The sequence below is a fragment of the Quercus lobata genome, chromosome 11, assembly GCF_001633185.2.
Source record: "Quercus lobata isolate SW786 chromosome 11, ValleyOak3.0 Primary Assembly, whole genome shotgun sequence".
Lineage (NCBI taxonomy): Eukaryota > Viridiplantae > Streptophyta > Magnoliopsida > Fagales > Fagaceae > Quercus > Quercus lobata.
This window is the reverse complement of record NC_044914.1, coordinates 25,473,842-25,490,340: the sequence shown is the minus strand read 5'-3', so window position 1 is coordinate 25,490,340 and position 16,499 is coordinate 25,473,842. Positions and strand designations below refer to the sequence as shown.

The following is a 16,499-nucleotide window of genomic DNA, read 5'->3' as shown; positions in this document are numbered from 1 at the left end:
GATAGCGTCGCCAGCAGGGAGTCGTCCATAGTGACCTTGGATAAATCCAAATGTGGGTAGACAAAATTAACCTGCTTGAGGCAGTCCTCAAACCTGTTACCATAGTAGACGGCACATGAGTCAATAAAGGCTGTGAAGCCTTAAATTTTGTCACGACATCAGTCCTTGCCATCTCCACCTGCTCAAGGAGAGCCGTCAGCTCTTTTTCCAAAGATGCCTTGGCCTCTTGCTCTTTCACCCGCTGACGGGTCTCCTCCTTCAGCTTCTCATTCAACTCCTTCACGTCCTTGTTGAGGGTGCGGAGGGCCTGCTTGTACTGATCATGTTTGTTAGTCGACGTTTCATTACACTTCCTAAGACAACTGATTACCCCCTCCTCAGCAACGCACTTGTCTTGGAGCGCCTTCATGTGTACCAGCACCTGAAAATGGAACACAACCATCAGCTTATGAACAAACAATAAAGTAAAGTTGTATTGAAAGAAGGGCATACCCTAGAGAGATCAAAAAGACCCGACGCTCCCAGGTCCTCCATCTCCTGCTTAGCGCAAGGGTCCAGTCCACTTGTTTGATGATTGATTTTACCATCTAGATGGCGTACCCTTTGTGCGTAAGAAGACAACGAGCTCCCTAAATGACGAGGCCTGACGACGTCATCAAGCTTTTGCCTGCCCCATGGCTTGGCTTGGGAGGCGACAACTTCTTAGGCTGCTTCTCCCCAGGGGTGACTGACACTTTCTTGGAAGGGTAGTCATCCTTCCAGTCAGCCTTCCTTTTTGGTGCTCCCTTTCCGACAACCTTAGGGGCTGACGATGACTCCCCTTCCTTCCCCTTCTCCAAATTCTTGCGCGCCACCGCTGCTGTCACCAATGCCCTTTATCTGGCTACCTCCATTTCTGCAAAGGATAAGTGACGAAAGTTAGACAAAGACAACAAAAAGAAAAAAAAACGACGGAAAGAAATAGGTAATAACTTATGTCGATGAGAATAAGTATTTAATCTACGTGCTGCAGGTGATGGCTCTGGACCACCATAGTAGGCATGTAGCACATCAAGGGTGATCAAATCCCTACACTTCCGTTGCTCAAACGGGATTTCAAGAACCCGACGAATGGATTTCAAGAACCCGACGAATGAAAGCCTCTTGCTCGTTAGTTATGCGCAGACGAACATTGGCTGAAAAAGAAAACGACGACATTAAAACACTTAACAAATAAATAGAAAAAGTAAAATTAAAAACTGACGGTGCTAAACCTGAATCTTTGACAATACCCCAAGTATTGTCGAAACCATGGGGCATCGTAGCTCACTCCTCTGGAGGGCATACCCAATCCGTCCCCCGAATAAAGAAATATCCACCCTTCCAGTTCCTATTAGAGTCGGGCATATCTGACACGAGCCTAAGCCCTTTCTTCCGTGCAGTGAAATGGTATATTCCTTGGGATGAGACAATATGTTGGGGTCTATAGTACCAAAAGAACTCGTCCAACGAAAGCTGAAGGTTCCTACCACTAAGATGACCCCACAAAATCTTAGCTTCAATGAATATCCTCTAGGCATTTAGAGCAATCCGACTGACGAACAATCCCAGAAAGTTGGCCAACTGGCGGTGCAATGCCGTCAGTGGCAATCTCAACCCTACAGCAAACATGGCATCGTACATGCCGATGTCTGCAGTCTTTCCCGAGTAATACTTCTCAAATTTCCTAGGGAGATGGATTGGGATGTGGTCAGGAATTTGGAAACGATCCCTTAGATTCTTAAAGATGTTCGCCATCATCATCGGCTTAAAGTCATTAACGGTCCACATTTTTGGGAAGATGAATGGATGGGTATGCCCATCCCCAGGGCTTCCTGAACTTCCACATTCGGGGGTTCTCCCATCAACTTCACCCTCGTCCTTGTCATCCTCTCCCTCCTTTCCTCCCTTATCACCATCATCCTCACACTCATCTACCTCTTCTTCATCACCTTCCTCTCCATCACAACTTTCCACTTCCTTGTCAAGAGAATGGGCTAACGTTTCCCTCTCTAACGACCAGGAAAGGCCCTCCTTGGGCTCATGACTTGACTGGAAGACTTCGTCATAGCTCGCTCCCTTACGGACTGACAACTGCTCACTCGTTGCTTCTCTAAACATCTATTCACCTATAAGCGATAGAGGTATTCTAAGAACCTAAGTTGACGGCCTCTCTAAAAGAGTTAAACAATCAACTAGAAAAATGAAAGTAAAAGTCAAAATGAAATAAAAGAAAAAGATGACTTACAAAGTTAGTAGACGATTCCTTAAGAGGTGATGGCCTCAGCAAAAGAACGGCAACAAAGGCAACAAAGTTAGCAAGATGACGGAAGCAAAGTTCTCAAAGTGATGAGCTCTCTCTCTGAAGATCAGCAATGATGGAATAGAAGAAATGAGGAAGGAAGTGAGATATATATAGCAAGAAGAATGCATGGGAGATGAAGAAGAATGCACGGGAGATGAATTAGAAACGAGGCCAACTAGCTTATGCCACATGTTCTGACATTTAATATTGGCTGCTCGAGAAATCATCAATAAATACTCCATTCCTATTTCTTGAAAAAAAAAAAAAAAGGGTCTACAACTCAAACTCCATAACCCATCAGTTGAAGCTGACGGGACCATGGAGTAGGGGGCAGTTGATAAGGGTAATTTTTAGAAAGATATCAGTCTTGGACTCATTAGCTTTACTATATAGAAGACGACAACTCTGCCCTCAAGCTGACGACTTTCTGTTGGACGACCAGACCGCCTTGACATGATGGAAAGCTAATGGAAAGAAGCTGACGAGAGTAAAAGGTCTCTTGACGGTTCCAGCATGGTTTTTGCTTAGGCTCCACAAATAAAGACATAAGGAAATATCTTAACGCCTCACGATTAACCCTAATCGAGAAAACCCCTATAAGGAAAGGATTCCACAAAATACATGCATTAATGAGGATCTTTTCCGCCAAGAAATGAATGTCAACTCTACACTACTATAAAAACCTCAAAGCCCTCACAAACCGAGGTACACATAATTTCTCCATCTCTGGCACTCTAGAGTTGTGAAAGTTCTCTAACTTGACCTTCGGAGGGTATTTAGCCGATACCACACTGGTACTCTCTACAAGGTCTTCTTTGCTTTTATTTTGCAAGTGTTGTCTTGAGCACGTGAGGATTGTGTGACTTACTGACAATTTTCGGCATTATCATGTTGTGTTTAGTAGAAGGCACTTGTCATCGCACCAAAACCCGACCTTTACTTTTCACTGCAACTAACTTTAAATTTTATATTATTATTGTTTTTTAAATGAAGCAAGCCCGAGGTCTAATACTACATAAAAAATATTGAGATCATGCAATCAATAATCCAATGAAAGTAATATAGAATAGCTTTATTACTTTATTTTATGAGTAATAGAACTTAATATAAAATAGTTCACCATCCAATATCCATTTAATTTTACCAGATTTGGGATAATATATAACTCTTCTTTTCTTTCTTTTTTTGGGTTAACTGGAATAGATTAGCAGAAAAAACTAGAGGGTTATGGCTCTTCATGTGCAAGTAAAATGAGTTCATACTAAAAAGGTGAGCATAACTTGAATATAACATCTTGCACTCTTATAATATTGGCAAAAACTTCATTTAAAAAAATAATATATAAAAAATATACATACACATAGTGGGAAAAGCATCCTTAAGTTTTGTTGGAGAAAATTTAATAAAGGAATAGTGTAGCACCCAATTTACAACCAAGGTTTTCAGACCCGGACCATTCATTGAACCATAAAAGGGAGAGGTTCAAGGGTTTTGGGGTCGGACCGAGGTTGAACCGGAGTCGAACCGTGATGACGTCATAATTAATTTAATAATTATTTTAAATATATATAAAAAAATTAAATTAATAAAAAAATAGAAAAATTAACTAAAATAGCCTAATTCATTTAGAAAAGCTTATTTCTAAAAAATACATAAAACTTACAAAAATATAGTACACAATTACACATTGTTACACACTAGACAAAAAAAACTCCTTTCCATAAAAAATGCATGAAAGAAACAAGTCACTAGACAAAAAAACTTTTCAAATGTAACATCCTTTCCACAAGTTAATTGAACCATAATACAAAAACTGATCCCTGAAACATCCTAATCCCACATTCACTTTTCCTTTTCAACTTTCCACAGAACCTACTCATTATACAACAGACCCAAAAAAAAAAAAAAAAAAAAAAACTAAATAATTAACTTGTATTGCTAGGAAAGCACAGGTTTCTGAGAATAATGTCTTCTTATCTGGGAAAGCACAAGGTTTCTGCAAGTCATTGGTACTTGTATTGCTATTTTTGCTTCTTCTCACTTTGACTAGCTATTAGCTTACTTTTGTTTCACATTTTGATTAGTCATTTCTTCTTCATTGTGCTTGTCAAGTATGTGAGACATTAGGGCCAATTGTTTTCAGGACACCATCATAAGAAAAAACTAGTTAAGATACTATAAGGTGTCTGCCTGTTCTATCACTGAACTCATTTTGAAACAGGTCCATGGTCCACCTGTTCTATTCTTGAGGGCCATTTTTCTTCTTCTCTTTTTATTTTTTTATTAATATGTGGTCTGATAATTGTAGTTGAGTAAATTTGAAATCTAGCATATTTAGATGCTGTGTTAATTCTGGGATTTCAATTATGTTGAGATTGCTTTTAGTAATGGGGCAAATGATTTGAGAATAATGTAAATATTATTGAAATCAAAAGCAATAAAAAAAAAAAAAAAAAAAAAAACATGCAGTAAGAAGCTGCAGACACAACAAAGTAATTTTGGCAGACGGAAACACCAATTGACCCAAATCAATTTTCACAATTACAATAATATCACAAGCCTTGTCTTCACATACACCAACACTTCAGATCTATGTCATCATCCACAATCAATTTTCAATTGACCCAAATCAATTTACACACCAACACTTCAAATTTATATCATCATCCACAATCAACTTGCAAATATTAACAAAAAAAAAAAAACAGATTAAAGTACCAACGACGGCGACGGTGACGAGGCACAGAGTGAGCTGCGACGAGGACGAGGGAGAGAGGCAGAGATGAGCGTGAGAGAGTGAGCTGCGATCTGGGCTGAGCTGCGACAGTGACGAGGGAGAGAGGCAAAGACGAGAGAGTGATTGAGACTTTGAGAGAGTGAGGAAGAGATCTGGGCTGAGCTGCGACAGTGCGACGGCGATGAGGGAGAGAGTGATTGAGAGAGTGAGGATTGAGGAAGAAATCTGGGCTGAGTTGTGACAGTGCGACAGCGACGAGGAAGAGAGGCAAAGACGAGAGAGTGATTGAGACTTGAGAGAGTGAGGATTGAGAGTGATTTTTGAGAGAGGCAGAGACGAGTGAGGATTGAGAGTGATTGAGAGAGGGTTTCAAAGTGAGGCTAAGAGTGATTTTTGAGAGAGGGTTAAAAAAAAAAGATGGAACGACGCCGTATAGGGGGGGAAAAAAAGGTTGGAATGACGTCGTTTAAGGGCTGAAACAAGGGAACCGTCCGAACCATGTGAACCGGACGGTCGGACCGCGGTCCGGACGATTCCATGCTTTTTTCGCGTGAAACGGTTCTTTACCTTAAACGGACCGTGAATCTGAACGGTTCACGGGTTTCCCAGTCGGACTGTACGGTCCTGTCCGGGTTTAACAACCTTGTTTACAACCTTCACGACGTAAGGACATATATATCGTAAATTTAATCCTTATATTGTGCAGTATTACATTGAAAATAAATTTAAAAGTTTTAATGATCAAAATGATATTTTGCATACTTAAATCAAATAAAAAATCATAACCAAATAAAATCTTTACAAGTTAATATGCATTTTTGGATTATGATGATTGGTTTTTTAAAGAATTGATTTAATTAATTACTTGGCATAGCCTAATTGGATCAAAACTAAAAGTAATCATAAATTTGCACTTAAGTTATGTGGGACACAGATCGTAATATTCTCTTCTATAAATAGATGAGGGATCTTGACTTTAAAAGTATAATTCGCTCTTCGATAAAAATTTTGGTAAGGAGGCATTAGGTTATTTCTAATCCTTTTTGTTAATCACAACACTTTATCCCTCAAAAGCCTCAAATTTATGACGTCCTTAGCATTAATGTGACTCAAAGAAAAGCCCAATCACTTCCCATAGTAAAAATATCTGAACTCTACTGAAATCTTCAAAGATTCAATGGAGGTGTCAACAAAACTATTGGAGGAAGGAGGTGCTAACCTAATTTTCTAGGTTGAAGGAAGGAGGTGCTACACTAATTCCTAATTACCCAAGGAACCTTGAAGAGAGGAGGTGCTGCCCAAGACCAAGATTCAATCTCAAAGAACATCCAAACCCATGTTCAAAAATAATCATCAATAAGCCATGACTTTGCCCAAATTTCCAAAAGAAAAAAGGAATTTTGAGATGATGTTCAGAGAGAGGCATTGTCTATATAACTAGAAGCCCTACCATTGACTTTGTTTCACCGAGCCAACCATGCATGCATGGGCCAAAGTGGCAAAATACCCCTTTCGTCCAAAAGTTCCAACAAAATGCCCCTATTTTGAAACTCAATTTTCTAAAAATCGAATTTCAGTAAGGAACTTGAGTTCATGGAACTCGAGTTCCTTGAAAATTTTCAAATGGAACTCGAGTTCCATATATATATATATATATATATTTTAAGTTTGATTGCCTATAACTCAATTTTCTACAAATCAAGTTTTACATTGAAATCGATTTTTAGAAAATCAAGTTTCAAAATAGGGGTATATTGCAAGATAGTTTCAAAACATGGACATTTTACTAGAACTTTTGGGCGAAAGGGGTATTTTGCCATTTTTGCCTGCATGCATGTGTAAACCTTGAACCGAGTAGTATAGATCCAAATCTTTGGTTAATTATTATGTATGAAAACATGTTTGTATTTGATGAACATGCTAGTTATAAATTTCGGTACCTAATATAATAACGATAAAATTTTTTTTTTTTAATTTAAAAAAAAAAACCCTAATTTTCAATATGTTTTATTGATCATAACATGTTGGGACAATGCTTGTATGAAATGACCATGACCAACATATTCTATAAGACTGGCTCATTGGGAAGGGTGGGAGTCTAATACCTTCCCACCCTATAATTTAGCCTCTTAGATCAATGATTCTAAACTTGACTTTATCATGTAATTTTCATTTTTTTTGTTTAGAATGTAACTAGGAAATCAAAGTCATTTAATTTTTTTTTAGATTGTATCTAAGAATAAAATCAAGTATATTCTTTTTTATGTTCTACCAAATGTAAATATTCATTTGAATAAATAAAAATGAGGTATTTATTTATTATTGTGGTTTTTTTTTTTCCAATTTAATAAAATAAGTAATGAATATGTGTAAATCCGTAGACATAGGGGGTCAAATGTCATTAGTCAAACCACATATTTTAAGAGGCAATCAACATAATTCACATCGGGTAGACGGTAGAGGATGGTGTGACGGAGATTAGGTGGAGCCTAGGGAGGGTGAGTCACATGTAAGGGAGGGTATGTGCCATGTGAAGGGTGAGGAAAGATGTCCATCTACATCACTATAGAAAGGGTAAAGTTATCTTATGAGAGTATGAGACGGTCTTTTAAGATATCTCTCTTATAATATGTATGGATCCCACATATGTGGGTCTCATATGTTATGAGAGAGTGGTCACATGAGTCATGAAATCATCTCATGAGATAGCTTCTAATAGAAAGGATTCCCTTGGTGGAAAATTGATATGGAGCATTATTCCCAAGCATATGACTGTTAAATTACAGTATTAGGAATGGAGGAGACCCAATTTTATGATTTATGGGCATTTGTATGTAATTGTGTTTTTCTTTTTTTGGTGTAAGAATAAAAAAGAAACAACGAGTCACACGTAGAAAATAACAAGACCAAACTCTATAAAAGTCCAAAATCTGTCCCAAAAGTCATGAATATTTACGAAAATAACAAGACCAAGACATATTCTCTTTGACCAACTTTTTCTCACATTCCCACAAAAAAACAAACAAACTTGTTCACACATATGAGAATGATTATATCCCTAATGGAATAGACTACAACTAAAATATAGGAAGTTAGTAACACTTTCTAATCACCTGATTATTTTGTGTATTCAAACCGATTTTGTATTACGGCTATATTTATCTTCCAGGATTACTGTTGACTTTAATTTTTATCTCATATTTGTAATTGTTAGTCTCTTTTTTTTTTCTTTTCTTTTTTTTCTTTTTTTAAGTTTGATTGATAATGCATAATTTTCTGATAAACCATAAAATAATTTTGAAATAATTTTTTTGGTTTGGTTACTTTGGTATGTGTCATTTGGAAATCTTTTTTTTTTTTTTTGAGAATGTTGTCATTTGGAAATCTTAGACTACTATTTTAGGAGATTTTACTTAATAATATATGATTCATATTAATTATTTATTTATTTATTTATAGGAAGCCACATAGAAGTGGTGGGTAAAAAGCATGACATTTTATTTATAATCTAAGAATATTTTGGGAAGAATACAAGATTCTTAGAATAAACCAAATATAAGGATTCTTAAGAATAAACCAAACAACCTTGAGATTTCTTGAAATGATACTTTCTCCAAACATTTCAATAAAGGACATTTCCATTTTTGAGAATTTTTCTAAATGAAACTAGTTCATATCCACTCATACTTTTAATTTCTTAGCTAAATATTCAATAAACATTCCTAAACATTTATACAAACTTCAAGGGTAAGAGTGTCATTCTCAAGGAGGGGAGTATTCTCATGGTATAGATATGTATCTTTTTTTAAAAATCAAATATTTCATTAGGAAAGTAACAACTTTAAGGGAAAAAAAATATTTATACAAACTTCAAGAGACAGATTGTCATTCCATGAAACATTTAGTTAGGTGTGTCATTTCAAGAAACCTCACGAGAGGTAAGTCCAATTTGCCTAAAGTTTTAGGGCCTACCCCTTCAACCCAATAAGCAAATGAGAAAAGGGAAGATATAGAAATAGTTCAAGTTTGTTTACAAGTGAGCAACCTAGCTTGCAGATCTGATTGTTGAATGAACTATAGCTATTTCCTTGGAAAATGGAGCTTGTGTTAGAGAATTTTTACTCTCAGAAAGTCTATATGTAAAATTTATACACGTTGGAAAGGAAGTAGAGGATGAGAATATAGGCTAAGGAAGCTGGTGAGGACCCTAGTTCCCTTTCACATTAAAATTTTCAATTATAAAAAATAACAAATAAAAATTTAAAAAGCTTCAAGATATGAGATTGATCTTGTTGATTATTCCAACTATACTTCAGACATGTGTGCATGAGGAGTTGAGGGTGGGATTTGAATATGTGAAACTAGTAGAAATTGAATTCACCATTGTTTACGGGGGAAAAAAAATTGGCAATTTCTGCTTTTTTCATTGCGGAGATATAATACAAATGACAAAATTTAGATGACAATCATAATGGCCCATGCTCTACTATACCCAAATTACAGAAGTAATAAGTATGAAGAATAGTACACCTATTGAGGGCACGAATATATATATCTACACCTGGTCAAAGTAAGTTGAAAGTTACTACATTGAATTCAGATCTATTTAACATTTTTCTCTAAAACAACAAATGGCACAGCAACTGCTGCAGGAGATGCAACTTTTCACTCACCTTTCGGCAGTTACAGCAGAGATATCGCCATTAGAGGAGGGGACAATGTCTGTAGTTGTGGTTACCATGACTAAGTCATTAGCTTCACCATTATTCTGTGATAAACACCCATGAGAAGAGCAGAAGACAAAGGGTAAGAATTGTCTTCTGGGGGAAGGCTTCAAATATCAAACACTAGGGAAGTAGCTATACCTGTTCAATTAGCTTCACAGGAGGATCCTGGATAGCCACATTTGAAACCTTAGACAGATCTCTTAAAATTCCCTGCAAAATTCAATTTCCCACAATATCACCGAAAGCAGCAGGAGTTAGTTCCACAATGAGAGTGGAATAAGGATGAAGAAAAAGGGAAACAATTCTTTTCTTATTTAGTTTTTATTTTATGAGCAGGCCAGAGGATGACAAGCACTGTGTAATACACACGCAAACACAAGGTGGGACCAAGAGGAGTACCAAATTAGACATATTAATATCAATTGATTTTGTCGGACCTAAATGACCGTGATTGATATTTGATACTGATTTCACTAATTGATGCTACTAGAGATATTTGATTGCTATTTGAATTTTATTTCAATATATGATGTAATCTCGTTATGAGTTTTATTTTCTTTTATTATTGGTAATTCGGGACTATTGTAGACGATTAAATTGATGATATATGAGTTGGAAGTATTCTTCCAATGTTTGATGCTGATTCTAAGCAAGTCCAGGTGCTGATTCCAAGCAACCTAGGTTTTGATTGTTACATTCTATATTTTTTTGGTTTTCATCACTTGGTGGTACATTTGATCAAACCCTAGCTACTAATCCCTAGGTCATATCCCTTTGTTTTATTCCTCTTCTATTTTTCCAACACAAGTCCCCTTCTTTGAGTATATTGTCCTGTATCACTAGTATACAAGGCCATGGATGAATAAGAATTTCATTGATGCAAACAATGAAGACTCAACTAAAATCATTCAAGAGAACAGTGTTTCTTCCTTTCTATTTCTTTCAAAGTTCATTTATTGATCACAAAAGGGTTACAGAAGCTCTTCTATACAATTTGCTACTCTAGCATAGCTTTCTCAATCTATGATAATGTTTTTTTAATGAATGTAGTGTAGCCTCCATACACCAGCAAACCATCTGAGTCATCAAATTTTGTAGCACATTATAAAATCCCCATCTTACATTAGCTCTTCTATACAGTTTTCTACTCAACCATAGATTTCCCAATCTTCTATAGTATGTTTAAAAATCGTAGTGTGTAGCCTCCATATACCACCAAACTGTCCGAGTCCTCAAATTTTGCAGAACATTATAAAATCCCCTTCTTAGCTGATGCTAATGTTTCACCACATGTATCTGTTTCTTATGTGTCAATCCTCTGTTCTCTTAACATCCTCACGTTAGTTAAATACCATATGGACATATCTCCAACTACACAGCATCCTGTACTATGACCCATTGTTCTCACCCAATCAACCAATATATATGACCAGATGTAACAATGGCCTCAAAGTCTCTCCATGAAAATTTTCCTTTAGACTGAAAAAATTCATTACAATACACCCCTAATATATAAGTGACGTCCCCTTCAAACTCAACTTTTCAGAAAGGTCATTTCTGGAGACCTAGAAAACAACTTTTGAAATCACTTGCAACTCATGAAAACTGTAGACCATGTAAGCTTGTATTGCTTATCCTTAATCTTCAATTCAAAAATCATCTCTCACAGTTTTACTTCCCTTCTCTAGCTTGCCATCTAAAACTATTGTCAGCATCAGCAAACAACACAAGCTACAGAACTGCTTGAATTTGAATCATAGGTCAAAGATAATTTGACCCAAAGAAAAGAAAACCAAGGAATAAAAGGAGGGGGTCAATTGCAACAATAATTGGGTAAAATCATATTTAACTCCAATAATCAGTTAAGAATTTGTCAAGCCATTCCCTAAATCACCATATACTGCAACTAAAATCAAGAAGGATCTGGTGGGCTATAACAATAAACCCTAATGGGGATGATTATGCAACCAATACTATGACTCACCATGCACTCGAAATACAGATTTTTTTTGTATGCATATATCCGTTTAAAGGAAAAAAAGAAAAATCAGTCAGTATATTTTTTGTGATTGTGCAAACCTTGTTGGCCCACTTGAGTCCACATGCATTACACAGAGTCCTCGGACCAGCTGGCCCACGACGCATCATCGGAGTAGACTTTGAACTAATTCCACAGTGTGTACATCTGCACAGAGCATTGGGCAAGGATTTACAAAAAGAGGACATATAACGTTGTATTTATAAACAAGAATAGAACTATCATCTTCATTTTAGACACATTAGAATTACAGTGAAAATGTATATTACGGTGAATGGAAAATGGCAATGGACAGGAGATAGGAAATCATTCTAATGGTCCTTGGACTATATAAAAAGTTATACATTGGAATGATAGATTTAGACTCACATTGTCTCTTGCATGCTGTCATCTTGTCCAGAACCTTGTGTCGTACTGTAAACTGAAGAATCTGAGCCCAGTTCTTCAGATATGGCTTTGGATGAGGTAAACTGACCCTTCTTTCGCTGCATTCTGATATAGCCACATATGGAAAATGAGAAGATGACCAGAAGGAAACCCTTTCTCACAAGATAACGAAGGAAACAGAGATATAGGAACAGGCTGCAGGAAGGGGGGAAGAAGAAGAAGAAGAAGAAAAAAAGGCTTGCAGAAGGCCACTTCAACCATATTCTCATGCTGAACATGAAAAGCGAGTTTATACACATTTATATATGTTGCACTTAGAACCAATAGACATGAACAAATATTCATTATTTCAGCATTCAAGACCCATCAGTTCTCTCAAAATCCATTAATCAACCAATCTTGATAAGTATTAATCACTTGGGCACAGTGATTGGCAAGCATGCAACAACTTAACAATGCCTCATGTATATCATAATATCAATAAACTTTCACATTATATTCTAAGAGCAACCTCTTTGAGTCTGTAGGACATAACATTCCTATAGATATAGAACTTCACATTCCTATCTAGGATTTGAAGCAAAAAAGAAAAGAAATAAACATTCTCATAAACAACGCCAAAGAATAGAACTTCTAAAACTTCAAGAAATATTTTATAATTACATGTACTCACACTAATGAAGTACTGATTTATCTGAATTCTTAGTATCTATTTCCTTTAGTTCTTGATTAAATTGTATTTGTTTCTTATTCAGAGTGTTCACCATCGTGAACACGATGTTCAATTTTTTTCAATAAAAGTCTTATTACCAATCAAAAAAGGAAGTAATGATTCAAGACTAAAATTGAAGCTGCTAGACCAATACATGGGACAAAGCCATCTCTTCAAACTAGAGCTAGACCATGGGACTAAAGTTGCATGCCCTAATACTTCACATAGCAAGAGGCCAGGTTCTGCTTCTGAGAATAGTGAGGAACATAGATCAATATCCATCCATCATTGTACAAACACACCAACTCTTTATTACAATTGGAACATGTGCTAGATTGTCCACATAGCTAACTGGAACAATAAAATGTCCACACAGAAACTTGGATCATCCATATAAACTCAAAGACAAGGCAAGAATTACATGATCTGTCCATCAGCAAGTATCTTTAGTTCATTAAATCAGTCAAAAATTTATAGGTTCCACTTCCATGTAAAGAAAGACAAGAATGATTGTTGGCAGAGAATATAAATCCTCAAGGTTACCTTATTTTGGGTGTTAAAGGTATCAAACCCCTGAACCCTTCTCAACCTCTCAGACCTGTGCCATCAATATTGTATTATGATAACTTTGGTGATGTCATACCCTTAACCCACGACCTCTCACCCAACTCAATTTATAACTTCTTTGATCATTTATACACTGAGACATCTCTTAACATTTTCTGAACAGTGCTGCTAAGACACATCCAAGTAATCGCCATTACCATAATGAAATATGTTTTCTTAACAAAAAACAACACAAATCAGAAATCTCCAAAAGGTGAAAGTATTCTCTTTTTATAAATGCTCCTAAACCATTACAGAATTTGTTTGTTCATTTTACCATTACAGAATTTGTCTTGATGCTTCCTAGAGTAAACACCTCAATGATATGAAATTATACAACAACAAAATAGGACGCCAATATTTTTCAACTTCCTTCTCTTTGATAACATTAATTAGAATTGCAATTCAACATGCTGATAAGCTTTTATTCTGAAATTTTTTTTGCATTAAAAAGATATAGAATTTTTTAAAACTTCACTATTAAATGAAGGATGACAAGTTTAAACTTAAATCCAATAAAATACCTGAGTGCAACTTCCTTCCGCACGTTGTAACGGATCTTCTTATCAAAACATCGCTCTTTTCTCTTCTCCCGGAATCGGCTTAAGGAAGCAGCTCTCTGTGGTTGAATTGACCTTCCAGAAAAGTCATTCATACCCTGGAAGAGATGTACTCAGGGCAGTGAATGTAAAAAAAAACCAACACCTTTTGGAGCACTTATAGTTTTGAGAAAACTTGAATGATTGTAGGAATATTTGGAATATAAGGAGAAGGAAGGCCGTAAGCGACCCTTCCATCCATCCAGATATAGGATTAAGCATTTACATACCCTTTGATTAAGAGGGATTGTTCCCACAGCAGGAATGCCAGAAGGGATTTCATATCCACCCAAAAGTAACAAAACTGCCTGTACCTGTTAAAGAAAACATTCCATTGTTAATAAGTAATTTGGAAAGAGGGAGGGAGGGACGAGAATACTTTTAAGAATCAACTAAAACACACATAACTCCTTCTCAAGTCCAAACCTCTAAAATGATTCAGCTTGATGCACATAAAATATCCAGAAATTTAACTTGCATAGACCACAAAATAAACCAAAACCAACAGACTTTAAGTCTCACCAAAATAAAATCCTAACAGGACCTATTTTCAACAAATGGAAATACATAATTACAATTTGGACCAAAAAAGAAGAAGAAAAAGCCACATGGTCAAAATACACAGTCAGAAGATAGAAAAACTAAACCTTTTTCCAGTTCAAACAGCACCAAAACACAAAACACCGCATAATTGAACAATTTTTAGCATACAACTGTAAGTACAGCACATTCTCAAAAATGACCCATGAAGGGGAGAGGGAAGTAAAAGAAAAGAAAAGAAACTAGTTGAGGTGAATTGTATTAAAAACAAAAACAAAAAAAATAATCCAGACATTTTTGGCTAAGCAGCAACATAGAGCTACAAAACGTAGCATAATTCACAAAACTAATCAACAGCAAGCTGAAAACCCTAACTTCTCCAGCTACTTATAAAGCACAATTCCACTGCATAATTCAACAAAGTAACTGAAAAGCATATGGCTAAAAGGCACCAAAAACTTTTAAAATTCATCAAACTAACCAAAAACCATGCCAAATTACTAAACCCTTCACTCAAATTAACACCAACACAGTGAAACACAAAAAAACAAGGTGTCAAAATTCACAAAATTCATAATCTCAAGCTGAAACACTTACTTCAACAACTAGGCAATTACTTATAAAGCGTGATTACACTATTGGCTAAAAAGCACCACAAAATTTGAGAATTCACCAAACTAATCAAACCCGAGTCCAATTCCCCAACCCCCTTCACTCAAATTACAACCAAAACGCATAAACAAGGTATCATAATTCATAAAATTCATTAATTTCAACTTGAAACAGGGTTCCCCTACTACTTATAAACCTCAATTACACAGCATTTGCTTAGTTTTCGACAAAGTAACCAAAACCCATTTATCTAAAAAGCACCACAAACTTTGAGAATTCATCAAAACTAACCAAAACCCACAAGCCCCCTTCACTCAAATTACCACCAAAACACAAAAAAAAAAAAAAAAAAAAAAAAAAAAAAAAAAAATAATTCACAAAATTCAATACCTTATCGGGCGAGACAGCGTCGAACACGTAAACCTCGCCCTGGAACGAGAGCGTGAGCTGGTCAGAGCCACCGTTCCCGGTGTTCACCGGAGGATAATCCGAGCCACCGGGCACAAACACGGCATTGGGAGCAACTTCTTGGACGGCACCGTTTAGCGTCGACACCGGTACGAATCGCAATTGGGGATTGTCTATAGACTCCTCGTCTCCCCCCACAACGTCGTCGTCTTCATCCTCAATTTCATTCTGCTGCTGCTGTTGTTGTTGAATGTTGCTATTGTAAATCGAAGCTTCGTGATTCGATTCCGCCATTGTCAACAGTCACAAACAATTACACCATTTACAGCTTTACACTAATTTGAAAAAGCAAAAAGAATGAAACCCTAGAATTCTTAGTGAAATTTGATTTTACAAATACAGTAAACAAAATTAAAAGCTTTGAGAGGGACAATAATTCAGAACCACAAAACAAAAAAAAAACAAAAAAAAAGTCCAATTTGAATAATAAAATCTATAAGTAAAAAAAAAAATCTATTCGTTAATTTTGTTTTTGAAGTAAATTAAATAAAAAAAATGCAATAATATAATTATTAGTAATTATAATTGAAAAACTTAAAAAAAAAAAAAAAAATTTGAAGGTTGAAATAAAAGAAGGAAATTTGAAATTTGTTGGATTTGATGAAAAGTGAGAATTTTGGTATTGGGAGAGGGAGAGGGAGACAACGTTGAAGAAGAGGAAGAAATAATGGCCACTGTTTTATGGAGTTATTTACGCAGAATGCCACTGTGGAGTATAGTGTGAGTGGTCAAAAAAAGACAAAAGAGTGT

At 36.0% G+C, this 16,499-nt stretch overlaps 1 protein-coding gene across 1 annotated transcript; it reads right to left on the bottom strand.

Moving 5' to 3' along the window:
• Positions 1-9,452: 9,452 nt before the first annotated feature.
• Positions 9,453-16,180, bottom strand: LOC115968483 (GATA transcription factor 28-like). Its single transcript, XM_031087892.1, has 7 exons — positions 15,672-16,180; positions 14,360-14,443; positions 14,055-14,188; positions 12,195-12,317; positions 11,867-11,972; positions 9,926-9,997; positions 9,453-9,828 (listed from the first exon to the last, which is right to left on the bottom strand). The coding sequence occupies exons 1-7, from the start codon at positions 15,981-15,983 to the stop codon at positions 9,730-9,732; spliced, it is 930 nt and encodes a 309-aa protein (XP_030943752.1). The 5' UTR covers positions 15,984-16,180; the 3' UTR covers positions 9,453-9,729.
• Positions 16,181-16,499: the final 319 nt, after the last annotated feature.